General features: G+C 48.4%; 2 protein-coding genes across 4 annotated transcripts; both read right to left on the bottom strand.

The window, feature by feature from the left end:
- Positions 1-1,750: 1,750 nt before the first annotated feature.
- On the bottom strand, positions 1,751-26,681 carry Flot2 (flotillin 2). 3 transcript variants are annotated; one of them, XM_042692661.1, is made up of 11 exons: positions 26,482-26,681; positions 12,011-12,092; positions 8,312-8,402; positions 5,734-5,857; positions 5,050-5,168; positions 4,833-4,946; positions 4,627-4,746; positions 4,330-4,544; positions 3,759-3,942; positions 3,096-3,245; positions 1,751-2,982 (listed from the first exon to the last, which is right to left on the bottom strand). In XM_042692661.1, the coding sequence occupies exons 1-11, from the start codon at positions 26,528-26,530 to the stop codon at positions 2,944-2,946; spliced, it is 1,287 nt and encodes a 428-aa protein (XP_042548595.1). In that variant the 5' UTR covers positions 26,531-26,681; the 3' UTR covers positions 1,751-2,943. The 3 variants fall into 3 exon arrangements, with proteins under 3 accessions (XP_042548595.1, XP_042548587.1, XP_042548602.1); XM_042692653.1 differs by lacking the exon at positions 8,312-8,402 and adding an exon at positions 6,799-6,889; XM_042692668.1 differs by lacking the exons at positions 8,312-8,402; positions 26,482-26,681 and having other exon boundaries at positions 12,011-12,094.
- Positions 20,809-21,247, bottom strand: LOC122118755 (60S ribosomal protein L35a-like). Its single transcript, XM_042692693.1, has one exon. The coding sequence runs from the start codon at positions 21,170-21,172 to the stop codon at positions 20,840-20,842; it is 333 nt and encodes a 110-aa protein (XP_042548627.1). The 5' UTR covers positions 21,173-21,247; the 3' UTR covers positions 20,809-20,839.
- Positions 26,682-26,683: the final 2 nt, after the last annotated feature.

Below are 26,683 nucleotides of genomic sequence, written 5' to 3'. Positions count from 1 at the left end.
TTGGATGGAAAGCTCATTATTCCGGAGTTTGCATGGCTCATTCTTTGGTTTTCCTCTCTGTTACCTTCTCAGCCACATTCTTTTGGAACACCTAAAAGCCCTAGCATCCTCCCAAAATTCCTCTTCCTTTCCTTGTTTTACTTTCTTCCTTGCAACCTTCAATTATTTAACATATGATATACTGAATTTTTTTTGCATTGTTTCTACCTGAATGTAAGCTCTAAAAGTTAGTATGTAACTTGTTTAGTTTTCTTAGCCTCTAAAATAACTGGTGCATTTGTAAAATAGAGGGTGGAGATGTAGCTCCAGTGGTAAAGTGCCTGTTCACATTTGTGTATGTGTCTGTGTGTGCAAACACACACATACACACACACAGCTGGGCATGGTAGTACATGCCTGTGATCCCAATAGGACTGTAAAGCTCCGACTCAGAAAACAAAGGACTAGGGGCTGGAAGGTGGCTCAGTGGTAGAGTGCTTGCCTTGCATGCATGAGGCCCTGGGTTCGATTCCTCAGCACCACATAAGCAAAAAGAAAAAAGCCGGAAGTGGTGCTGTGGCTCAAGTGGTAGAGAGCTAGCCTTGAGCTGAAGAGCTGAGGGACAGTGCCTATGCCCAGAGTTCAGGCCCCACGACTGCCTACCCCCGCTTTCTTTCAAAAAAGAAAGAAAACAAAGGACTAGGGGCAGAAGCATGGCTTAGCATGAGTGCTTTGCTACCAAAAGTGAGCCACTGAGTTCAAATCCCAATACCACCCCAAAACAAAAACCAAAGACTGTGGATGTAGTTTGGTGGCAGAGCACTTGCCTAGTATAGCAAGGCCTTGGATTTGATCCCCAGCACAGCAAAAATAGCTATATAGATATATACATTCATAAGATGGATAAGAATATTGAGGCTCAGGAAGAGGAAGTTACCCAAGATAACACAAGTAATAACTAAGCGATGAAATCCAAGTGTCTTGTCTTCAAAATTCATGCTCTTATGCCAAAGAGGTGGGCTCCATTTCTTTCTTTCTTTTTTTTTTTTTTGGGTCTGGTCGTGGGGCCTGGACTCTGGGCTTGGGCGCTGTCCCTCAGCTCTTCAGCTCAAGGCTAGCGCTCTACCACTTGAGCCACAGCGCTACTACCGCCTTTTTTCTTTTTTTGCTTATGTGGTGCTGAGGAATCGAACCCAGGGCCTCCTGCATGCAAGGCAAGTGCTCTACCACTGAATCACCTCCCCAGCCCATCCATTTCTTTTTTATTTTTATTTTTTTCATTTTTAAATATTTTTTTATTGTAAAAATACTGTACAGATGCCAGGTGCCGGTGGCTCATGCCTGTAATCCTACTCAGGTGGCTGAGATCTGAGGATCATGGCTCAAAGCCAGCATGGGCAGAAAAGTTCGTGAGACTCTTATTTCCAATAAGCCACTAGAAAACCAGAAGTGGCTCTGTGGCTCAAGAGGTAGAGCGCTCACCTTGAGCTGAAGAGTGCAAGGACAGCACCCAAGCCGAGTGTAAGCCCCATGACCGATCAAAAAAAAAAAAAAAAAAAGGCCAGTAGTCCTCTGCCAGATTTTAAGTCTGGCCTCAGTGCCAAGGTCAAGGCTTGCTGTTCCTAGGGCAAGGTCAGTATGCTGGTGCCCCCCAGTGGCTAGTATAAGGAAGAACAGCTAAGAGCAGCCCCTTGATGCTGAAAGTGGTGAATGGGTGGAGGACCTACTTGGTTCCCAGATTCTCCCCTCAGAGAATACACAACTCAGGGACTAGGCATAAGAGATCTTTATTTTCCTAGAGGGGACAGGCAGTGGGGCAGTGCAACATCCAAGCCCCAGACCAAACATGCAGCATCCACATGCAGAACAGCTACACAGGCTGGGGCAGGGCCAGGGGTGGGAACTGAGACTGTGGGATGTCCATAGTACCCCTGCTAGGATATTTGAGCTCTGGGCTCTGGGCTCTGGTGCCCCTATTGGTACAGAAGCTTGAAATGCTTCCCATGGCTCGAACCCCATAACTCTGGCCAGGAAGGAAGATGGCACAGGAAAATGGGGTTTAGCCATTCTACGGCACTTGATTCTATAGAGTTGGCACAGTCCTGCCAACTGGAAGAGTCTCATGCCCAAGATAGCACAGTACTTAGCAGGAAGAGGGTCTACACACTTTCCTGTCCCCAACAGGGCTAGACCCTGACCTCAGAAAGGCTTAGGATAGTTAGGAGCAAGATCCTACCCACCTTGCAGGGCAATGCCAACAAAGGGACTTCCCTGAGCACAGGCAAGGGCCTCCTAAGGCAGTAGTAAACGGAGGGAGCTGCTATAGACAGGAAGCCTTGCTTCTGTGCCTCAATGGTAAGGGAGAGGACAGGGTAAGAAGTCTAGGCTTTGGGAGGGATGAAGTAAAGGGCAACGGCCCAGGGCCCTGCAGGCCATGGCTACTCAGGCCTCCAGGGACAGGAGGGAGGTTAGGGCTGGGAAGACCAGGCCAAGAGAAGGGCCTTCTACCCAGAACCCCTGCACCCATGCTGAGCTCTGGCCAGGCAGGCCTGTAGGGAGAATAAATACATGGATACATGGAAAACTTCAAGGCACCAGGATTCTGAGGAGCTGTAGAGCCACTCCCCACAGACAGACAGTGGTTTTATCTTTAGCTTAAACTATGTAATGTGGGAAGGGGAGAAGGAGAAACACTCAGAGGAAGAGACATGTAGGGACATGAGAGTAGAAGGCATGAAGTAGATGAAGGTGGCAGTGAAAGTGAAAGTGTCTGGAGGAAAAGAGGGGAGACAGACAGACAGGAGAGAAGGGAAGGCAGACAGAAATGGCCTGAACACGCAGCACTTCTGGTCCCTATAAAATAAGGCACCAGAGTCAGTAACGTTGCCGTTGTCCCTGTGGTATTAAAACAGGTGCTGGAGAAAAGGGTGGGCAGCTGCTGAAGGGCCTGGGTGTGCAGAAGCCTCACACCTGTGCACCGGTGGCATTCTTGATCAGGGGTATCTGTAAGGATGGGAGATGCCATGAGGGCTTGGCTGTGGGGCCATGGACCCCACTGATTGGGTCAGTCCAATGGGCTGTCCACGCATCCCCACCCCAGCCAGGTAGGTACACACCTTTGAGAGGTCTACACCAGTGAGGGCATGCACAGAGGCGGGCAGCTCTGCCAGCAGCCGGTTCACTTCTGATGTCACTTTGCTGTTGTCCCCACTGAGGACCACAATCTCATCAACTTTGGTCAGTGGTGCGGCAACTTTGGCAGCAATCTAGGTGGAGAGGGAAGAGTGTTGGTTAATGTCTTGACTCCTTCTGCCTAGTGCCTCTCTCTCCTTTCTCCAGGTCACCCAAATCCAAAGCAGCCTGGATAGTGTGGTAGAAAAAAAAAATCTCTGGGCCAAAGGTTGATTTTGTTGAAGGGTCCCTGCCCCATTGCTAAGTACTTTCCTCATGTAATCCTTCCAGCTGCCTGTTACTGAGTAGGCCCAGAGAAGTTCTGGAATTTGCTCTGCCAGTCTCCTCAAAAGAGAAGACCTAGGGCTGGGAATGTGATGTAGTGGTAGAGTGCTTGCCTAGCATGCATGAAGCCCTGGGTTTGATTCCTCAGTACCACATACACAGAAAAAGCCAGAAGTGGTGCTATGGTTCAAGTGGTAGAGTGCTGTCCTTTAAGCAAAAGAAGCTCAGAGACAGTGCCCAGGCCCTGAGTTCAAGCCCCAGGACTGGAAAAACAAAAAAACAAAAAACTAAACTTTGGGCATCAGCCTGGAGTATGGCCTTACCTGTGGTAAGGCCTCTAGTACCAAGGCCATCTTGGCTGCATCCCCATATTTCTGGTAGGCCTCAGCCTTGAGCTTCATCCGCTCAGCCTCTGCCTTTCCCATTGCCTCAATGACTGCTGCTTCTGCCTCCCCGATTTTTCGAATCTTCTCAGCCTCTGCTTGTGCCAAGAGGACTTGCTTCACCCTGAAGGAGCCCAGGCCAGATAGATCAGTTGGATGGGACAAGCCTTATCCGGATGCCAACAAACTCTTCAGCCCTCTGTTCTGGTGGCTGTCAGGGGTGAGAAACATTTAAATGGGGGGCCCTGGCCTGGCTATGGCCAGGGAGAGACTACCAGCTCTACTACTCCAAGTAGGAGAGGAGACTAACCAGAAATAGCCCTCTATGCCAGTACTATCTTAGGAACTCCAGTCTCCTTTACTTAAGTCTTCTTGACAAGATTCCAATGTAGGGAAAGTGGGCTTATATTGCTTTGCAGTAAGGGACAGAGCCAGGGGAAAGCAGCGTCTAAGCTGTGGAGAGGAAAGTTAGGTGCTAAGTCCCCTGATTAAGCCTGACACAAAGCCTTACTTTTCACCCTCAGCGATCTGCTGGATGCGGTGAGCTTCAGCCTCGGCAGGGCGGCGCACTGTGGCAATGAGTTCCTTGTCGGTGCGCAGGATCTCCTGTGCTTCCACAGCTATCTGCTTTTTGCGCTGCACAACTTCAATCTCAATTTCTTCCTGCCGGATCTTCTGCTGCTCCCGAGCTCCTTGCAACTCATAGGCTAACTGGGCCTCAGCGGTCTGTGGCAGAAGTGTCAGTTTGTTAGAGGCTGGCCAAGTCCTAAGCCCTGAGCTCTCTGCTGGGGGTGCCCTGGTTTCTCACCTTGATGTTGACCTCCTCACTGAAGGCTGATTTTTGTAGCTCAAAGGCTCGCTTGGAGTCAGCGATCTTGGTGTCTGCCATGAACTTCACATCCAACATCTCCTTCTTGCACTCAGCTTCCTGGGGGTAGGAGGGACAGGTGTTAAGGATCATCTGATGGACTGTGATCCCATGGCTCCCAAGCTCCCAAAGACAACTCCATGTACCCGGATGCCTGCATCCCGTTCGGCTTCAGCCACACCAATGTCCGCATCTCTCTGCACCACAGCAGTCTGTGTTTTGCCCAGGGAGCTTAGATAATCCACTTTGTCATACACATCCTGGGGTGGGAAGAAGGAAGTCACCTCAGGGGCAGCCATGGGCAGAAAGGTGCCCTCCTACCTGCCCTCATGCTGTGAGTCTAACATTCCTGTCACACATCACCTTGATGGTGAAACTGAGGATCTCAATGCCCATGCGGCCAACATCAGGAGCTGCCACTTCCCTCACCAGCTTGGCAAACTGGTCTCGGTCCTGATAAATCTGTTCCACAGTTAGGGTCCCTGGGGGGTGGAGAAATCATGCATCAATTTGGGAAAGGGAGGCAGTATTTGAATAGAAGTCTATGTACACACAGGGTGAGTTGGGTCTTCCTGGGATTTCTCCTTCTGCAGTCCAGGCTGGCTGAGGGGTCTGAGCAGACTGTTCCATTAGCATCCCTCTTCCACACTGTCCATTCCTTCACAGAAGTACTGAAGTTACCTGGAGACTTTTTTTTTTGTCGGTCGTGGGGCCTGAACTCTGGGCCTGGGTGCTATCCCTCAGCTCTTCAGCTCAAGGCAAGCGCTCTACTCACTTGAGCCACAGTACCATTTGCAGTTTTTTTCCTGCTTTATGTGGTGCTGAGGAATTGAACCCAGGGCCTCATGCATGCAAGGCAAGCACTTTACCACTGAGCCACCTTCCCAGCCCCGCTAGAGACTTTTCCCCCTAGAAATTAAATCTAGAGTCTCTTAAGTGCCAAGTCCTCAGTCCATCTCAAACTTCAGTAGGACAGCCCCCTTGTCCAGCCAGCCTGCATAGTATCCAGTCAATCTGGGGACCATGTGAAGCTGGGCAGGGTCTCACCAAGGATGGAACGCAGATGTCCCTCAAGTGTCTGAAGGACGACATTCTTGATATCCTGAACATTCTTGCCCAAAAACTGCTCGCAAGCCACGGCCAAGAGCTCCTTCTCTGTCATGATCTTCACCTGCCAGGATCACAGAAGTGCCTGAGTGAGGCTGGAGAAGGCTGATGGAGGCCCCAGACCCAGAGGTGCTGAGGCTGGTGGCTAAGGCCCTTCCCTCTTTTGGCAAACCTGGAGGCCTTGGGACAATAAAAGGGGCTGGAGTGACTCATGCCCCTAGTGGGAATACTGCAGTATCTGTCTTCACTGGTGACCCCAGTCCCTAGCCCAGTCTCTCTCCATGCATTTGGGATTTGTGTTCCCACCCCTCAAGCCCTGATCCCTTACTAGCCAATCCTCCTCTTCAGCCTACCCACATGTGGGAGACTCTCAGGCGGAGGGGCAGAGAGGATGAAAAGGAGAATGAGCAATAGGGACACAGACAGACAGATGGATTTGGAAAGAGCCTAGAGAGGGCATGAGAAAGGTCCAAGGGTGTATATGATGGTGCAACTGCTTCTTGAAGTATTGGGCTACTTGCTCACCAAAGGCCTATAATGTGGTTGAATCTCACTGCCCTGTGAAGTTGAGGGTAGATTAGGACACAATATCCCTTCCCAGGCTCTGAGCTGGACTCTCAGAGCTCAGAGCTCCTCTGCCTCACAGGGCCTTTCCCTCTGGGTCATCCATCCCATCCCCTGCCCAGGGAAGAGGGGAGGCCTGAACTCTGGGGCCTGGCATGTCCAGTACCTGCAAAGAATGGGGATGGGTTAGTGAGACAGGAGCCCTCAGCACTGGTTCTGTCCTGCAAGGGCTGCTGAAGAGAGAAGGAGTAGCTGTTAGTCCTTGAGTGGCCAAAGGGGCCAACGGTATGTTCCAGTGATGATGACCCTCTTGGTGGGGGGATGGCAGGGGCCCTAGGTAAAGATTGCCCCTGGCTGCTATCCTCTCCTCCTCCCCCCCAAACACCAGCATAGGGATGAAACACCTCAATGGACATGCGTGGGGCTTCTGAGTTACTATACCTGGGCGACACCCGTCACAGTTAAAGCTACCCCCTCGGCCGTCTCTACGTCCTCGCAGCGGGGCTGCAACGTCATAATCTCTAGGGAAATCCTGCCAAGAAATGCAAAACAGGGGCATGGGTCTGGGGGCCCAGGGCCTGGGGGATGGGAAGAGTCTAGTTCCTCACTGCTCCAGGTGGAACAGGCCCAGGGTCCTGTAAGGAGTCTCCAGGGATGTGTAGCTGGCAGTGTGTGAGGTAGATGAGAGGGAAGAGTGGGTGCAGGAAGCTCTGGGGAAGTAGAATAAGTGGGCTACATGTGTGATACATGTTCTCTGCTCAGGTTACCTGCTTAAATTGTGAGGAATAGGAAGTGGGAAAGAAGTTGCTGTGGTGGGATTGATGGGGTCAGGTGGAACCAGTACTGGTACTCCAAGTGGTACTATGGAGGCCATAGGGGGTGGGGGGATGTTAGTTATTTCTTGGGTCTAGCTCAGCCTCCTGAATGTCTGACAGGGTTGCTCAAAAGCTGAATCTGCAAAGGTGGGTACGCTGGCAGTCTGCCCACTGCTGGGCAAAGATGGAAGTGATCCTGCTCCTGCACCTTGCCAAGTAATCAATCACTCACTGTCCGATCCCTTTACCTGGCCACAGAGTATGACTTGAAGCCTGGCTTCTGCTATTGGACTCAGGCATGCCACATGGGGAATGTAGGCTAGTTGTACCCTTAATCCTAAAAAGAGCTGTGTGCCCAGGTAATCCGACTCCCTAAAGGCCATATTCTCTAACTTAAAAGGGACCTGGACTTGGGAAATGTTTCAAGGATAGTAGTAGGCTTGGAAGCCTGAGATCTGCTTCTAAAGGATATTGAGGGAGGCCTGGACCCTACCTATGCCATATAAGGTGTTCTAAGTCTCTTCTCAGACCTCTGCACTGAACCTGACTTCCCACCATACTACAAGGGCTGATGAGATAAGGATGGGGAACCTTCCCAACTAGAGCTGGCAGGATGTGTGAGGAAGGGGGAATGCAAGACACAGTTTAGGTTCCTTTCCAGCCTGTGGACCCAACAGCTACAGGCTCTGAGGAGGCATGGTTTTTTGGGTATTCATTGCTGCATTCCCAGTGCCTAAAACCAAGCAAATGTACAATAGAGAGCTGGCAAAAAACTCAATGAAGACAAGAGCCTGCACATTATGAAGCACTTGGGAGTTGCTTAACAATCTAGCCAAAGCAGATCTTACCAGCTATGGCTGCATGGTAATGAGGCCTGGTATCCAAGGACACCCACTGTCCGACTTGGACTTAGCTTCCAGTATCCCTTGTTCTTTTCCCATTGCAGCCCATGGGCAAGGGTTAGGGCCCTGGGGATCTACTGGGGTCCATCTACCCTGGCATCTAGAGCAGCAGAGATGGGAACAGAGGGGAGGGAGGTACACCTCAGGAAGAAAGGCCATTCAGCTTCTGCCTGCCAAGCCCCGCAGGGCAGGAAGAGAGAAGGTTAGACACAGAGGAGGAAACAGGTGGGTTATTACCTGTGCAACCCCTGTTACGAATAGCGGGACCCCCTCCGACGTCTCAATATTCTCACAGCGACACAGGATGGTCATAACCTCCAGAGACAGTCTGAGGAGCAGCCAGGGAGTAAGGGAGAGGTAGGGACAGGAAGGGTAGGAGGGGACACAGCAAACACACATAGTAGTTACTAGATAAGCACTGATGCTTGGTAAATGGGGGCAAGGTGGAGGTAGATCTTACTCAACACTTCAGCTCCCATTCCCGCCAGCTTAGCCTAAGGCTGTAGGAGAGCTGCAACAGGCACCCCCTTGCTGGCCTGAGACTTTGGGTCTCTTCTATATAGTCCCCTCTGGGGCCACAAGCTGAGGAGTGCAAGGTCTGTGCTTAGGGCAGCCAAGTTGCTCACCACCTCATTGCTCAGGAGATTCCTGCCACAACCTAGGAAATGTAGACTTAGCTCTACCCTCCTAACACAGGAAAACCTATGTTTCTAGAAACTGGAAGGAGGTGGCCATTCTTGGAATTAATAAGCCACAGCAAATACTGAATCTTGCTTGGGGCATGAACTCAAAAGGATACACATCACTAAGAAGGCAATTTATGTCCAGAAAAGCCCAAAGAAAATTCTGGATGTTTGTAATATGGCTAACGAAGGCTGGGGGAGAAAATATGCTCCTGCTAGAATAGTCACAGGGACCAATAAGAGATAATGGAGTGTTTTGCTTTGGTATTTCCAAACTGGGGCATGAGCATGGTTACTGGCAAAGAAAACTAGGTGCCTCTAAGCTACTTGGCCCACCCCAGCTGTGAGTGTGCATGTTTAGAGTGGTGGTCCAGGCACAGCAGGCTGTGGATAGTGTGGAAGGGTTCCTTAAACCCAAAGAAGGAAGGGAAGACAGAGGCTGAAGGACAGAAGCAGGTGGGCGGGGTAGAGATTAGAAGCAGTAGGCAACATGGAGTCCCCATTTAACCCTTAAATGGCCTTCTTGCTGGGCTGCTCGTCATGCAGACATGCAAAGGCTGCCTTCATTCAAGCTCCTAACACTAGTACCCTTGGGCCTGAGATTTTTTCTTTCAATGCTGGGTATTGAATCCAGGGTCTTGCTAGGTAAGAGCTCTACCACTGAGCTACATTCCTAGCCCCTGAGAGGACTCTTGACCTTACTCAGCTAGGAGCCTACGAAAGCTCTCTATTCTGGAAAAAGCTGGAGGAAGGAAAGGAACAGGGGAAGGAACAGGGGAGGGAACAAGGCAGGGAGGGAGGCTGCAGTTCAGATACCAGAGGTGGAAGGGAGAGGGAGCTGCCCACATCAGGGTCTCAGGATAGTACAGGACAGGATGTAGCAGGAGGGACTTCACTGAGCCTGGGGGAAGAATGGTTGACACTACAAGTAGGTGACATACAGGATGGCTGTGGAAAGTTCCTCCAAAGGGAGGCTAAGTGTGGAAACTAAGTTAAAAGTCTCTAGTCTGACCTGACAAGGCTCCTGCTAGCCTAAGGAAATAAAGACCTCAGCCTATGGAGCTATTCACCAAGTAAGCTATGGGCTGGGGTAGGACTACCAGCCAAAAAGTAAACAAGAGGGGAATGGCTGTAGGCTCAGACTGCCTAGCAAGTCAGGCTAGTAGGAGGACCTTTAGCCTGAAGTCTACCTCATTCTTAGGATGAGAGACCAGGCCCCCAGCTCCCACTTCTAACAGGGTCAGGGAGGTTTGGACCTCCTGTGCTAGGATCTGCTCCCTAGAGCCAGGAGTGGGAGACCTGGAAAAGGGCTGCGGTGGTGTTGCCTTAGTAGTGGGCGTCCACACAGGACAGGTCTCTGGACAAGTCAAACTTTTGGGCCTGGCTATAAAGTCGAGGTGTTTGAAAAAAATATTCTGCTGTGTATGGTGAATAACTGTATTACATTGCAAGAGTATATGAAAGCAGTATGGAGAAACTCAATGAAAGCTGTTAATCAGTAAGGAGATGGTGGGCAGCCGGGTGAGGGGGGGCAGGAGAAATTGATTATCAGTGGGTGGAAACTGGTCAAAGAGGGTAGGGCTAGTAGGGAGGATGAACGTGGCTGAATCCTATTGAATACTATTATTTGCAACTTCGAAGATGGAAAATGAAATCTGTTGTGGATTTTTCGGTAGGGAGGGGGAAGGGACAGTGATAGAAGTAGCGAAGGGGAGCCTGATTGGAGTGCAGTGCAAATGTGTGGAGATGGAACAATGAAACCTCTCCCTGTGGAACTAAGACAATATAATAAAGTATTCTGCTGTGTGGGGACTGCATATGTGGGGTGGCAATGTCCCCTGGAGCAAATGGGTGTGTCATGTGCCTAGGACTCTGGAGTAGAAGTTGGGACAACTACTGATGACTGATACTTTTGGCCTTGGATCGGAAGAGTTCCCCAGAAAATCCCTTAGGTCAGGCATGGTAAAGTGAGGGGAGAGATGACAGAGTGGAGAGGGTTATGGAGAGATGAGCGGTGTTAAAAAGTCGTGACAAGCTTCCCATCCCTTAACCATTATGGTGCCCTCAGACTCCCAGAGCTTATACCAACAGTTGAGTGCAGACATGGGGCTTCTTTTCGGATGGATGGATGGGGGTGGGGTGGGGATTTCTGGTGGAATCTTTAGTGCTTCCCCTTTGAAACGGCCAGCCCCCTTCAACAAGCCCACATCTTCAAAGTTCTATTGTTCTGGTTGCCTGGGTCCTGGTCTGGAAGGATTTGTTCTCCCCCATTTTCTTTTCTTCTCTCCCCCCCCCTCCACCCCCCTCCCTCCGCCCCCGTCCTAGTGCTTGAACTCTGGGCTTGGGCACTGTCTCTAAACTCCTTTTTGTTCAAGGCTAGTACTCTACTACCTGAGCAACAGTGCCACTTCCAGCTTTTTCTGTGATTAACTGGAGATAAGGACTTGCCGGCCCCACTGACTTCAAACCATGATCCTCAGAGCTCAGCCTTCTGAGTAGCTAGGATTACAGGCGTGAGCTACCAGGTGCCTGGCCCCATTTTCCATACTCAAGAAAAGGGTGATAATAGAAAAGGTGGCTGGCATGCCCTATCTCCTGTGGGGGGCAATAAGACAGTGAAAGAGGCCATGTCTATCCTGGCCTTGAGCTCTGAGGGCACCAGAAGGGAAAGCTGGATGAAGGACACTCTGAGAAGCCAGAATCTCCCTTTCTCTAGTAATTCTTTTTCAAACTGATTTAGGAGGTCCAGACTTGTTTTGCCTGGCCCAGCATCAATCCCTTATGCTCCTACTCCTGTATCTAACCCACTGCAGTCACAAAGCATTTCTGACTGTACATTCATCCTCTGCCATTAGTCCTTGTCTGAATTGTCCCAATCCTACACAGGTTAAGGTGAAAGTATGGGCTCTTTTTGCCCTTTCTTTCCTCTGTACTCCCCCTCCAAATGGTATATAATGAAGGCTTCTTGAATAGCTTTCTTTGTTTTGCTGAGGCAGGCTCTTGCTATGTAGCATAGGCTGCCCTCAAACTCACAATCCTCCTGCTTCTGCTTCCAGGGTTGGGATGGTATGGCCCTGAATTCCACCTCCAGTGGTAAAATAACACACAATAAAAAGGGGCCCACGGACAGGTCTTCCTGATGTGTGCCTCTTGCAGCTCATTTCACCTGTTCCTTAGAAATCTTCCCCTACCAGATGGAAAGTAGAATGAGAGATGCTGTAGCTGGCCTGTGGGGTAAAAGGGGATCTCTTACCTTTGAGTGTCAGAGATGCACCACCAGGCCCAGGCCCAGCCGCCGAACACGTACTGTTTATAGTCAGAGCCACAACAGCCACCTGGGGAACAAAGCAAACCACTGTTGATCAGTTCAGTTTCTGGATTTGGTCTACCCCTGATCCCCTCTAATAGTAACTTTGGCTTCTTAACGTATTTGGACTTGACAATGGCAATTGTTGGGTGCCAGGTACTAAAATTACACATAGAGATAAGTTCTCTCTACCCTTAAGGTACTTAGAATCTAGTTTGGTAGGCACATAGTTTACATAAAAGGATATCCACTAAACACTTTGGAATGGAAGTATTTTTAGAGGACACATCAGTACACAGGGGTGGAAAATTCTGTCTGCCTGCAGACATTTCAGTGAGGCTGGCCCTCTATTCCTACAGCATTCAAACTGACTTTGCTTCCTTTGTAGGAGCCACTGGGGAAGAAAGGCCTCAAAACCAAAGAGTACTTGTGGTACTAATTGGAGAAATGAAGAGAAAGGGAAAAGGCCTCAAAAAGAAGTTGTTCCTGGAAATTGTGCATCAACTAATCAGCTAATTTGGCCAAGCCCAAATCCAGGTTTGTAGACTGCTCAGCACGTCTTCCACCAGAAGTGAGGAAAATAAATTCCTGAAATTCTTGTAGTAAACTCCTCTGTTAATACCAAAATCACTGAATTTCCATGAAGTTTTAGTAAAAATTAAAAGAGGCACTTGGAGGACACATATATGTATAGGAAACAGATAAATCAGAGCAAACAGAATTTTAGGGAAAAATACCTTGGGTCTTCATGAAAGCTTCAGGACAGGTCTAGGTACGTTTGTTTGTTTTATTTGCCATTCCTGGGTCTCAAACTCATAGCCTGGGCACTGTCCCTGAGCCTCTTTGTGCTCAAGGCTAGCACTCTACCGCCGGGCGCTGGTGGCTCACGCCTGTAATCCTAGCTACTCAGGAGGCTGAGATCTGAGGATCGCGGTTCAAAGCCAGCCCGGGCAGGAGACACTGTGAGACTCCTATCTCCAATAAACCGCCAGAAAACCGGAAGTGGCGTTGTAGCTCAAGTGGTAGAGCACTTGCCTTGAGCTGAAGAGCTGAGGGACAGCGCCCAGGCCCAGAGTTCAAGCCCCACGACTGACAAAAAAAAAAAAAAGGCTAGCACTCTACCACTTGAGCCACAGTGCTACTTCTGGCTTTTTCTGAGTAGTTTATTGGAGATAAGAATCTCGGGCTGGGAAGGTAGCTCAGTGGTAGAGCGCATGCCTTGCAAGAATGAGGCCCTGGGTTCGATTCCACAGCACCACATAAGCAAAAAGAAAAATTCCGGAAGTGGCGCTGTGGCTCAAGTGGTAGAGCGCTAGCCTTGAGCTGAAGAGCTGAGGGATAGCGCCCAGGCCCAGAGTTCAGGCCCCACTACCGGACCAAAAAAAAAAAAAAAAAGAATCTCATGGACTTTCCTGCCCAGGCTGGCTTTGACCTGTGATCCTCAGATCTCAGCTTCCTGAGTGGCTAGGATTACAAGTCTGAGCCATCAGTGCTTGGCTTAGGTAGCTTTCTGTAACAGGATGAGTGTCTTTAAGGACCCATGGCAGGTGACCAGGCAGGAAGAAGGTAGATCATGGTGTCTTCTTAAGTGAGTGATGGGGAGCCACAGGGGCTTTAAGCTGGGAGGTGGTAAGGTTAGAATAACATCTTTGTACAAGGAGGAGGAGACGGAGGTCAGGGAGACTAGGTAGATGCCTCTTGCAGAAACCCAGGCATTTTGACAGGTGGCTGACACTAGTAGATAACATCAGGAGGAATGCTGCCTAAAGAAAATTTCTGAAGGGGTGGAAATGTTCTATATCTGTGTTGTGGAGTATGGTAGCTACTAGCCATGGTGGTGACTGAGTCCTCCAAATGTGGCTTATATCAATATATGAATTTATTTTATTTTATTTTGGTGCCAGTATTGGGGATTGAACTCAAGGCCTATTAGTCTGGCTTGGCTTTTCACTCATGGCTGTTGCTCTATAACTTGAGCCACATACTGGCTTTTTGCTGGTTAATTAAAGGTAAGAGTCTCCCAGATTTGTCTGCATGGACTTCTTTTGAACCTCAATCCTCAGATTTCAGCTTTTTTTTTTTTTTTTTTGTAGGTTGTGGGGCTTGGACTGTAGGCCTGGGTGCTGTCCCTCAGCTCTTCAGCTCAAGGCTAGCGCTCTACCATTTGAGCCACAGCGTCACTTCTGGTTTTCTAGTGGTTTATTGGAGATAAGAGTTTCTTGGGGGGCTGGGAAGGTGACTCAGTGGTAGAGCGCTTGCCTTGCATGCATGAGGCCCTGGGTTCGAGTCCTCAGCACCACATAAGCAAAAAGAAAAAAGCTGGAAGTGGCACTGTGGCTCAAGTGGTAGAGCGCTAGCATTGAGCTGAAGAGCTGAGGGACAGCACCCAGGTCTAGAGTTCAGGCTCCACGACTGGACCAAAAAAAAAAAAAAGTTTCTCGGACTTTCTTGCCGGGGCTGGCTTTGAACTGAGCTCCTCATATCTCAGCCTCCTGAGTAGCTAGGATTACAGGTGTGAGCCACTGGTGCCTGGCAGATTTCAGCTATAATTACAGACATGAGCCACTAGTGCCAACCCCTATTGGTCACTCGTGAGAGAGGAGGGATACAGGAGGGCTTATACGGTTGGATAGTTGGTATCTGAAATTGCTTATGGGACAGCCACATGTACAAAGTGCAACTACATTTTATTTTATTCTATATTACTGGGCAGTGAGCCAAGTGTCTTGCAACTGGTAGGCAAGTAAATATTCTATATGAGACACGCTCTCTGCTTTAGTAAATGTTGAATATCTCTAACATGAAAACCCCAAACCTGAAATGCTCCAACATGAAAAAAAAAATTTCCACCAGGCAGGATATATAGCCATATAGCAAGGCAGGTCTTGAATTCATGATCCTCCTCCCTCAGACTACCAAGTGCTGGAATTACAGGTATGTACCACCACATTCAGCTTAAAAATAAAAACTTTTTTTTTTGGTGCCGGTCCTAAGGTTTGAACTACTCAGGGCATAGACGCTGTCACTCACAATTTTGTACAAGCCTAGCTCTTCCACTTGAGCCACAGCTCTACATCCAGATTTTTTTTTTTTTTTTTGGGTTTGGTTGTGGGGCCTGAACTCTGAGCCTGGGCCCTGTCCCTCAGCTCTTCAGCTCAAGGCTAGCGCTCTACCACTTGAGTCACAGTGCCACTTCTAGGTATTTTATTGGAGGTAAGAATCTCATGGGCTTTACTGCCCAGGCTGGCTTTGAACCCCGATCCTCAGATCTTAGCCTCCCGAGTAGTTAGGATTACAGGTGTGAGCCACTAGCACCCAGCCACTTCCAGCTTTTTAGTGGTTTTTTGGAGATAAGAGTCTCATGGCCTCAAACCATGGTCCTCAGATCTCAGACTCTTGAGTAGTTAGGATTACAAGAGTGAGCCACTGCCATAAAATAAAAACTTTTTGAGGGGCTGGAATGTGGCTTAGTGGTAGAGTACTTGTCTAGCATACATGAAGCCCTGGGTTTGCTTCCTCAGCACCATATAAACAGAAAAAGCCAGAAGTGGCGCTGTGGCTCAAGTGGTAGAGTGCTAGCCTTGAGCAAAAGAAGCTCAGGGACAGTGTCAGGCTCTGAGTTCAAGCACCAGGACAGGAAAAAAAAAAACAAAAATAAAAAAAACAAAACAAAAAATCCCACAAAAAACAAAAACCCAGGCTGGGAATGTGGCTTATAGAGCGCTTGGCTAGCATGCATGAAGCTCTGGGTTCAGTTCCTCAGTACCACATAAACAGAAAAAGCCAGAAGTGGTGCTGTGGATCAAGTGGTAGTGTTAGCCTTAAGCAAAAGAAGCTCAGGGACAGTGCCCAGGCCCTGAGTTCAAGCCCCAGGACTGGCAAAAAACCAAAAACTTCTGTTCTCAAGCATTTCAGATAAACTAATCAACTTGAGCCAAAACCAGAACTTCAGGAATTAAAGAACATCACCAAGGTAGGGAGCCAGTGGTTCATACCATTAATTCTAGCTACTCAGAAGGCTGAGATCTGAAGAGTCAAAGATCATGCTTCAAACCAGACCGGGCAGGAAAATCTGTGAGCTTCTTAATTAACTGCTAAATAGCTGGAAGTAAGCTAGTGATGGTGGCTCACGCTGTAATCCTAGCTACTCAGGAGGCTTGAGATCTGAGGATCATGGTTCAAAGCCAGCCTGATCAGCAAAGTCCATGAGACTTTTTTTTTTTTTTGTCGGTCATGGGACTTGAACTCTGAGCCTGGGAGCTGTCCCTCAGCTCTTCAGATCAAGGCTAGCTTGCTACCACTAGAGCTACAGAGCCACTTCCAGTTTTCTGGTGATTTATTGGAGATAAGAGTTTCACGGGCCAGGCGCTGGTGGCTCATGCCTGTAATCCTGGCTACTCAGGAGGCTGAGATATGAGGATCTCAGTTCAAAGCCAGCCCAGGCAGGAAACTCTGTGAGACTCTTATCTCCAATAAACCACTAGAAAACCAGAAATGGTGCTGTGGCTCAAGTGGTAGAGCGCTCGCCTTGAGCTGAAGAGTGCACAGACAGCACCCAAGCCCAGAGTTCAAGACCCACAACCGACCAAAGAAAAAAAAAGAGTTGCCGGGCGCTGGTGGCTCACGCCTGTAATCCTAGCTACTCAGGAGGCTGAGATCTGAGGATCGTGGTTCAAAGCCAGCCCGGGCAAGAAAGACCGTGAGACTCCTATCTCCAATAAACCACCAGAAAACCGGAAGTGGCGCTGTAGCTCAAGTGGTAGAGCGCTCGCCTTGAGCTGAAGAGCTGAGGGACAGCGCCCAGGCCCAGAGTTCAAGCCCCACGACCGACAAAAAAAAAAAAAAAGAGTTTCACGGACTTTCCTGCCCAGGATGGCTTTGAACTGTGATCCTCAGATCTCAGCCTCCTCAGTAGCTAGGATTATAGGCATGAACCACCGGCCCAGCTTCCAAGAGACTCATCTCCAAGTAACCACCAGGAAACTGGAAATAATGCTATGGCTCAAGTGGTAGAGTGCTAGCTTTGAGCATAATGCTCAGGAACAGCACCCAAGCCCTGAGATCAAGACTCAGGAGAAAGAAAGAAAGAAAGAAAGAACGAAAGAAAGAAAGAAAGAAAGAAAGAAAGAAAGAAAGAAAGAAAGAAAGAAAGAAAGAGAGGAAGGAAGGAAGGAAGGAAGGAAGGAAGGAAGGAAGGAAGGAAGGAAGGAAGGAAGGGAGAGAGAGAGAGGGAGGGAAGGAGGGAGGGAGGGAGGAAGGGAAAGAGGGAGGGAGGGAGAGAGGGAGGGAGGGAGGGAGGGAAAGAGAAAGAAACGGAAGGAGAGAAAGAAAGAAGAGAGGGAGGGGGGTGGGAAGGTGGCTCAGTGGTAGAGCGCTTGCCTTGCATGCATGAGGCCCTGGGTTTGATTCCTCAGCACCACATAAGCAAAAAAAGAAAAAAGCCGGAAGTGGCACTGTGCCTCAAGTGGTAGAACACTAGTCTTGAGCTGAAGAGCTGAGGGACAGCGCCCAGGCCCAGAGTTCAGACCCCACGACCGGACCCAAAAAAAAAAAAAAAAAAAAAAGAAAGAAGAGAGGGAGGGAAGTAGAGAAGGAGGGAGGGAAGAAGAGAAAAGAAAAGAAAAGAATACCTCCACAGTAAGAGATCTTAGAACTGGACACTGGTAGCCTAAGCCTATAATTATTACTACCCAGGAAGCTTAAGTCTGAGACTTGAGGTTCAGAGCCACTCAGAGCAGACAAGATCTGAGACTCTTATCTCTAATTAGCCGGCAAATAGCTCTTTAAGTAGGGGATAAATGATGGGAGGGGTTACATTGATTAAGATCCACTGTACTCATAAATTAACATGTTGAATTGAAACCCCCTTTGTACAACTAGTTTAAAAAGTAATAATAGCTAGGCACTGATGGCTCATGGCCTGTAATCCTAGCTACCCAGGAGGCTGAAATCTGAGGATCACTTTTTTTTTTTGTTGTTGTTGGTCATGAGGATTGAACTCTGGGCATGGGTGCTGGCCCTGAGCTCCTCAGCTAAAGGCGAGTGCTCTACCACTTGAGCCACAGTGTCACTTCCAGTTCTCTGGTAGTTAATTGGAGATAAGAGTCTCACAAACTTTCCTGCCCAGGCTGACTTTGAACCATGATCCTCAGATCTCAGCCTCCTGAGTAGCTAGGATTACAGGTGTGAGCCACTGGCGCCCGGCTTGTTATAATTCTTTTCTTTTTCTTTTTTTTTTTTTTTTTTTTTGCCTGGGGCCTGAACTCTGGGCCTGGGCACTGTCCCTCAGCTCTTCAGCTCAAAGCTAGTGCTCTACCACTTGAGCCACAGCACCACTTCCAGCTTTTACTGCTTATGTGGTGCTGAGGAATCAAACCCAGGGCCTCATGCATGCAAGGCAAGCACTCTACCACTGAGCCACCTTCCCAGCCCCTGTTATAATTCTTATAGTTAAGGAAAGTTGTTCTATCATTTCGGAATAATAGCTTAGGGACAGTGCCCAGGCCCTGAGTTGAAGCTCTAGGACTGGCATGGGCATGTGTGTGTGCACACATACACACATAATAATAAAGGCCAGAAGTGGAAGTGTGGCTCACGTGCTAAAATATCAGCTTTGAGTGAAAAAACAGAACCAGTTCAAGTCCCAGTATACACATGTGTACACATGTGTACACACACACACATACACACAAGGTATTAGGTCTACATTTCATTTCTCTGGGGTGGAAATACCTGTCCTGTCCACAGGGCTGCTTTTTTGCTGGCTTCTCTGTCCTATAAAGTTTTGCAGGGGAGGCCTCTGAGGACAGGCAGTTGCTCTGAAACCCAAACCATCTTTGGGATCAAGTAAAACTGGAAGAGGGCCAAAAATCAGCTTGTTTGGCATCTTAAGGCCTGGTGGGAATAGGGGAACATTTGCTTCTGGCCAGCTCCAGGGGACTTCTCAATTGCATTATGGGAGGAAGTGGTAGATGGGGGAGAGGATAGCTGGCTACCCTTTATCTTTCACTTAGTTTTTTGACCTTAGGAGTAGACTGCCTCAAACTGGACCTTAGCTAAGGGAAACATGCCAGGTTTCCAGAGGCAACAACAAGAGGAAGTAGGCTGCCCCCACCCTTCCCCCTCCCTCCTCTTGGTCACCCTGAGCCTAAGTGCCATTCCAGAGATATTGTGTGTGTGTGTGTGTGTGTGTTTTCATTATTTTGAAATAGTTTCACTGTGTGGCAGACTGGCCTAGAACTCACAATCCTGTAGGGCCACCATGTCTGGCCTTCCCAAGATAACAGTTAAGGGCTGGGGATGTGGCTTAGTGGTAGAGTGCTTGCCTAGCATTCGTGAAGACCTGGGTTTGATTCCTCAGTACCACATAAGCAGAAAAAGCCGGAAGTGGCACTGTGGCTCAAGTGGGAGAGTGCTAGCCTTGAGCAAAAGAAGCTCATGGATAGTGCCCAGGCCCTAAGTTCAAGCCCCAGGACTGGCAAAAACAAACAAGCCAAGGGAACAGTTAGGTGCCTCTTCCTTGACCTCACTAGCTCTCACTCATTTTGAGATCTACAAGTTTCTTCTAATTTTTTTGTTTTGTTTTGGGTCATGGGGCTTGGACTATGGGCCTGGGTGTTGTCCCTGAGCTCTTCAGCTCAAGGCTAGCAGTCTACCACTTGAGCCACAGCACCACTTCCAGTTTTTGGTGATTAATTGGAGATAAAAGTCTCACAGACTTTCCTGCCCAGGCTGGCTTTGAACCATGATCCTCAGAGCTCAGCCTCCTGAGTAGCTAGGATTACAGGTGTGAGTAAACGCCTGGCTCTTCTAATTTTTATCTATTTTTAAGCCAACTTGCTTTCCCTTGCCTTGTCTCAATCAAGCTGAAAACCATAAAATACTCCTCTGTTATCCTCTGTTCCACCCCTCACTGTCCTCTTAGCAGTCTCTTTTTTTTGTTGGTCATGAGTCTTGAACTCATGGCCTGGGCGCTGTCCTTAAGCTCTTTTGCTCATGGCTAGTGCTCTACCACTTTAAGCTATAGTGCCACTTCCAGTTTTCTGGTGGTTAACTGGAGATAAGAGTCTCACAGAATTTCCTGCATGGGCTGGCTTTGAACTGTGATCCTTGGATCTCAGCCTGAGTAGCTAGGATGACAGGTATGAGCTACTAGTGCCCAGCTAGCAGTCCCTTTTCTTCCTGCTCTCCTCCACTTTCTTCCTACTGCACAATACATTCAGGAGTGTTTTGACGTTTTTTTTTTTTTTTTTTTAACCAGTCCTGGGGTTTGAACTCAGGGCCTATGCACTGACCCTGAGCTTCTTTTGCTCAAGGCTAGCACTTTACAACTTGAGCCACAGCGCCACTTTTGGCTTTTTCTTTTTATGTGGTACTGAGGAATCGAACCTGGGGCTTCATGCATGCTAGGCAAGCACTCTACCACTAAGCCACATTCCCAGCCCTGTTTTGACCCCCCCCCTTTTTTTTTGTTGTTGTTGTTGGTCGTGGGGCTTGAACTCTGGGTTTGGGCACTGTCCTTACGCTCTTCAGCTCAAGGTGAGCACTCTACTGCTTGAGCCACAGCTCCACTTCCAGTTTTCTAGTGGTTTATTGGAGATAAGAGTCTCACGGACTTTCCTGCCTGGACTGGTTTTGAACCGCGATCTCATATCTCAGCCTCCTGAGTAGTTAGGATTACAGGCGTGAGCCACCGGTGCTGGCTATTGTTTTGACCTTTTTTTTTTTTTTTTTTTTTACAAGAGCACAGATTTACTTTATTTAATTTTCATTAGTTTAAATTCTGGAGGGGTACAGCATCACACGGATTCTGTGTCCAATGGCCTTAGCAGGAAGGTTGCTTCGGAATTTGGCACGAACCATGCCACTGTTTCCATGGGCACGCGTTACCTTTCCCCAGATTACTCTGGTTTTGTTAGGTTTGCTGCCAGGAGTCACTGTGTTGTTTTTTGCTTTGTATACATAAGCACATCTCTTGCCCAAGTAGAAATCGGTATCACCTCGGGCATAAACACCTTCAATTTTAAGGAGAGCCGTGTGCTCCCTTTGGTTCCGGAGACCCCGCTTATAGCCAGCAAAAATGGCCTTGCACCATAGCCTTCCAGACATTTTGCCTTTTAGAAGTCCTGTTCCCAGCAGGCCTCCACAGGCTCCAAGATGGTGGAGAGAGTGTTTTGACCTTTTTTGAGCCATGAATCCTTCTACAAGTCCAGCAGTGCCAAGTGTCCCCTTCTCAAACTATAAAAGTGTAAGTTCTGCTCCTGGATGGCAAGAAGACTCCACCCTCCTCACAGCAAAGTCTCCACCCAGTACCTGCATTACCTAGGCAACTGGCACACCTGGAAGAGGTCACATCTGCATCCGCTGAGGTCACATCTGTGGCCACACCTTTCTCCGCCCATACCCTAGATAAGGCCTAGCCCAGGCCCAGACGCCCTCTTTTCTAGCTCTTTTCTCTCTCTTTCCCAGCTCTTTCCCAGCCGCGTGGAGGGCCAACACGGCCTGGTGCCAGCCAGTACGATTAATAAACCTACCCCTTACCTGAATACCACGTGCATGGTGCTGTTCTTACTCGGCTACCTCTTTTTTTTTTTTTTTTTTTTTTTTTATTTTTTTTATTTTTTTATTGTAAAGCTACTATACAGAGGGTTACAGTTACATGAGTGAGGTTATGAGTACACTTCCTCTTGAACATTGTTACCCCCTCCATTGTTTTCCCCCTACCATCCCCTCCCTCCCTCCCTTCCCCGAGGTTCTTTTTTTTTTTTTTTTGATTGTGATTAAATGATTACATAATTTCAAAGTCACAAGTTCATTCTAACTTCCCTGGAGCAAATTGTCTACCACAGTCTGTAATATATAACAGTGTTCACATGTTATATACCATATTTGTGATCAGCAGCATGAGGATATTTAGTAGTGGTTCAACCAGATGAGCGGGAGTTCTTTGTTTCTTAAGTCCTGTTAGTTTTGTCGTATCACTAACCTTTTGGATTTAGCATCCACTTATGAGGGAGACCATGTACCGTTTGTCTCTTCGTTCTTGGCTTACCTCGCTCAACATGATTCCTTCTAGCTCCATCCATTTCCCTGCAAATGCCATTATTTTGTCATTTCTAATGGCTGCATAATATTCCATTGTGTATAGATACCACAATTTTTGGATCCATTCATCTGTGGTGGGGCACCTAGGTTGTTTCCATATCCTAGCTATTGCGAACAGTGCTGCAATAAACATGGAGGTGCACGTGTCCTTGTATATTGGTTCCTGTTGTTCAGGGTAGATGCCTAGAAGTGGTATGACTGGGTCGTAAGGGAGGTCAATCTTTAGCTTTCTAAGGACCCTCCAGACTGCTTTCCAAAGTGGTTGTATAAGTGTACATTCCCACCAGCAGTGTAATAGGGTTCCTCTTTCTCCACATCCCCTCCAGCATTTGTCGTTGGCTGATTTGTGGATGTGGGACATTCTGACTGGGGTAAGGTGGTATCTCAGGGTTGTCTTTATTTGCATTTCCTTCACCACCAGGGATGATGAACATTTCCTCATGTGTTTCTTTTCGGCTACCTCTTTTTAAAAACCTAACAAAAAGGGTGGAGCACTTGCCTAGGAAGTACCAGGTCTCCAGTTAAAACCCCGGTACCTCTTCTTCAAATGTTCATAAATGCAGACAATTAATAAGAAAATTATAGTGAAAGCTAACAAAATGCTAAAAGAACCAAATGTATGACATAGGAATATATGCTTTTTTCCTCCTTACTAATATAGTAAATAAGATCTAGTCGTAGATTGAATTACTAGCTTCATTTCAAAGCAGAGATGAATGTAGGAAAATATCTGCTGATGCTATCCTGGTTTGTGGCTGACATTCATAATCATAAGAAATACTCAATTTCAGTTGTGGTTAGTAAGAATAAAATCTGTTCCTCCTCTTTCAAATGGAAAGAAATTTTCTTTTTATTCTCTTTCCTCCCCAGGATCCACCTCCCCCCCTTTTTGTCCCTGTGCTAGCCTAGGGCCAGAGAGCTGTCCCTCAGACTTTTTTGCTCAAGGCTAGAACTTTACTATTTCAGCCACAGCTCCATTTCCAGTTCTTTGGTAGTTAATCAGAGATAACGAGTCTTGGTCCAGACTGAATTTGAACCATGATCCTCAGATGTCAGTCTCCTGAGTAGCTAGGAGAATTACAGGCGAGAGCCAGAGTGCCAGTTGTGAGTTTAAGGTCCTAAGTTCAAGTCCAAATACAGTGGGGAAAAAAAAGACAGAAAAGTTTTATGTTACAGAATGAAGGAGGGAGGTAAGACATGAAGAAAAAAAATGGAAAGGACCACAGAATGTATTAACTACTACTGGAACTGGGCTGTGATATGCCTTGAGCTAAGAGGCAGAGGGGTAGGGCTGCAGCAGCTGCTCTGCTCTGTTCAGCTCAGCTCTCCTGGGAGTCCAACTACAAAAGGGAGCTGCATCTCAGTTTGACTGTCTCAGTTCCCAAGGTACAATTATGCCAGACATCATCTTTCTCTTCTCTTGCCCTTCCTTTATTCTAGCACCTTAATTCTTGGCATAGCTTTCTTTTCTTGCCCCCCCAAAGAGCTTTCAAGCCAGCACTATATTAGCTCTGATCTGAGCACCAGGTTCCTAGTAAGTGTAAAATACAGGGAAGCCTGTCTCAGGGACTCCTTACTCTGTAGTCTCCACTTTGGGATGTGGACATAATTAGAGCTTTTGTCTCCTCAGCCCAGAGTCAGAACTTCCTGAAGGAAACTCTTAAGAGCCATTGCTAGTGGCTCTTGCTTGTAATCCTAGCTACTCAGGAGGCTGAGTTCTGAGGATTATGGTTTGAAGCTGGCCCACACAGGAAAGTCCATGACACTCTGTTCTCCAATTAACCACCAGAAACCCAGAAGTGAAGCTGTAGTTAGAGCTCTAGCCTTTGGCAGAAAAACTCAATGATAGTGCCCAGTCCCTGGGTTCAAGCCCCTAGACTGACAAAAAACAAACAAAAACATAAGATAAACAAACCAAAGCATGGGTGGGTGGATATCTATAATCCCAGCACTCAGGAGGTTGAAGCAAGATTGAGGGTTTGAAGCTAGCCTAGGATACATAGTACACAAAGAGGTCTTGTTTCAAAAAACAAAACCAAAGCCAGGCACTGGGAGTTCACACCTGCAACCCTAGCTACTCAGAAGGCTGAGATCTGAGGATCTTGGTTTGAAGCCAGCCTGGGCAAATAAAGTCCCTGAGTTTTTAATCTCTGATTAATCATCAGAGAGCTGGAAGTGGAGCTGTGGCTGAAGTGGTAGAGTGTTAACCTTAGGCAAAGCAAAACAAAGCAAAACAAAAAATCAAAACAAACAAACAAAAAAACTCTTTGGGATAGCTCCTAAGCCCCCAGTTCAAGCCCCAGGACTCACATAGGAAAAAAAGAACAATAACAAAAACATGCTGAGCTCACACTTGTAATCCTAGCTATTTAGGAGGCTAAGATCTGAGGACTGAGGTCAAAGCCAGGCAGGGCAGGAAAAGTTCATGAGATTTTTTTTTTTTTTTTTTGGCCAGTCCTGTTGCTTGAACTCAGGGCCTGGGCACTGTCCCTAAGCTTCTTTTGCTTAAGGCTAGCACTCTACCACTTGAGCCACAGCACCACTTCTGGCTTTTTCTGTTTATGTGGTATTGAGGAATCCAACCCAGGGCTTTATGCATGCTAAGCAAGCACTCTACCACTAAGCCACATTCCCAGCCTCATGAGATTCTTATCTTAAATTAACCACCAAAAAAACTGGAAGTGGAGCTATCAAGTGGTAGAGTTGTAGCTTTGAACAAAAAGCTCCCGGACAGCACCTAGGTCCTGAGTTCAAGCCCCAGAACTAACATTGATATGTCCCCAAAACCAAATAAAACTAGGAAAAAATAAAGAGAAGTAATAGGAAAACAAAATTCAATGTAGATTCTGGCTTTTAAAAGTCTCTATGACCTCTGTACGGTATTTTCACAATAAAAAAAACTTATTAAAAAAAGGGGGGGGTCTTCTTTATGAGCAGGCAATGTGGCTTAGTGGTAGAGTGCTTGCCTCACATGCATGAGGCCCTGGGTTCAATTCCTCAGTACCACATAAACAGAAAAAGCTGGAAGTGGTACTGTGGCTCAAGTGTTAGCCTTAAGCAAAAGAAGCTGAGGGACTGTGCCCATGCCCTGAGTTCAAGTCCCAGTACTGGTGAAATAAACAAACAAACAAATAAATATCTTCTCTAAAGCTGTGTGAGGCACTGGTGCCTCACACCTATAATCCTAGCTATTCAAGAGGCTGGGATCTGAAGATCATGGTTCAAAGCCAACTTGGGCAGGAAAGTATAGGAGAAGACTCATCTCTAATTTATCCCCTGAAAACTGGAAGTGGAGAGCACTAGCCTTGAGCCAAAGAGCCCAGGGACAGCTCCCAGGCCCTGAGTTCAAGCCTCACAACAAAAATGTCAGTTCCATAGGTGAGCACTGGAAGCTAAGCCCAAGTGTTAGCAAGAAGGAAGTTGGCCTCTGGGCTCTCCCTCCTGACCTCAAGGCAATCTTTGGTTTTCAAGGAGGTGGAGCTATTTGTCTCTACAGAAGCAGAGTCCCGGTTAGGTCTAGTTTAGTGGTGATACTGATTTAGAGATCCAAACAAACTAAGCGTAAACTCATGTTTGTGGGGTAGTGAGAAGGTGAAAGTTCCCAATGGATTTTTCACACAATCCAAGGGTGGGCAGCTACAAGCCCTAGCTGAAGTCCTCCCCTCTCCTCGGTAGCTAGCTAGCCAGCCCTACTGCAGCCGACTGCTGCAAGCTAAGCTGTCATGCAACAGGCCCTCAGCCCGGCCAGAGCAACCTGGTGGTTTAAATGGCTTCAGCTACCTGCTAAAACATTTCACATATCCAATGCCAACAGCTGCAACCTTAAAGCGAGGTTCGCACCCCATCCTCCAGGCTGCACTTTTCCAAGCCTCACCTTGATAGAAATTCTAGAACTAGCAGCCTTTTGCAATCCGGGGTTGGGGTTTCCCAACCTGTAGAGGCCGCACCCGCAATCTCCAGGGCGGGGAATGCCAGTAAACCCCAGCCCGCTCGGAATTAACGGGTCTCCTAGGGCTGGAAAAAGGCCCTGGAGGATTTGGGCGGGGGCTCCTGGACGCTCCCCATACCCGCACCTGCCCTCCAGAGCTACGCGGCCCACCCCTTCTCCCCCAGGTCACCCGCAAGCCCACCGTGGAGCGGACGGAGGAGGCCCTGCCTAGGGAGGAGACGGGGAAAGCAAGGAACCAACACGCGAGGCCGCAGTGGGGAGGGGGAGCTCCGGAGCACGGTGCGCGTGGGGCGGGGGATTCTCTTCTCCAAGGGGTGTGCGGCCCAGCGCGCGCCCCCTGGACCCCCTCCCCCGATCTCCTCACCTGAAACCACCAGCGCCTCGTTGGGGCCCACCGTGTGGCAATTGCCCATGTCGCTGGCGGGACGCAGGCCCTCGGGCCGCACGGACTGGGCGGCAGCAGCAGCAGCAACGGCGGGTCCGGCCGCAGCGCCAGCCGCGCCCAGTCTATCCCGCCACCCCCAGCGGCCGCCCGCTAGCCCGCGCGCGCCCCTCCGTGGTCGCAG

This window comes from Dipodomys spectabilis, unplaced genomic scaffold, assembly GCF_019054845.1.
Source record: "Dipodomys spectabilis isolate Male_0828 unplaced genomic scaffold, ASM1905484v1 ptg000004l, whole genome shotgun sequence".
NCBI classification, from domain to species: domain Eukaryota; kingdom Metazoa; phylum Chordata; class Mammalia; order Rodentia; family Heteromyidae; genus Dipodomys; species Dipodomys spectabilis.
Note: the sequence above shows the minus strand (reverse complement) of the source record. Positions and strands in the feature narration are given on the sequence as shown.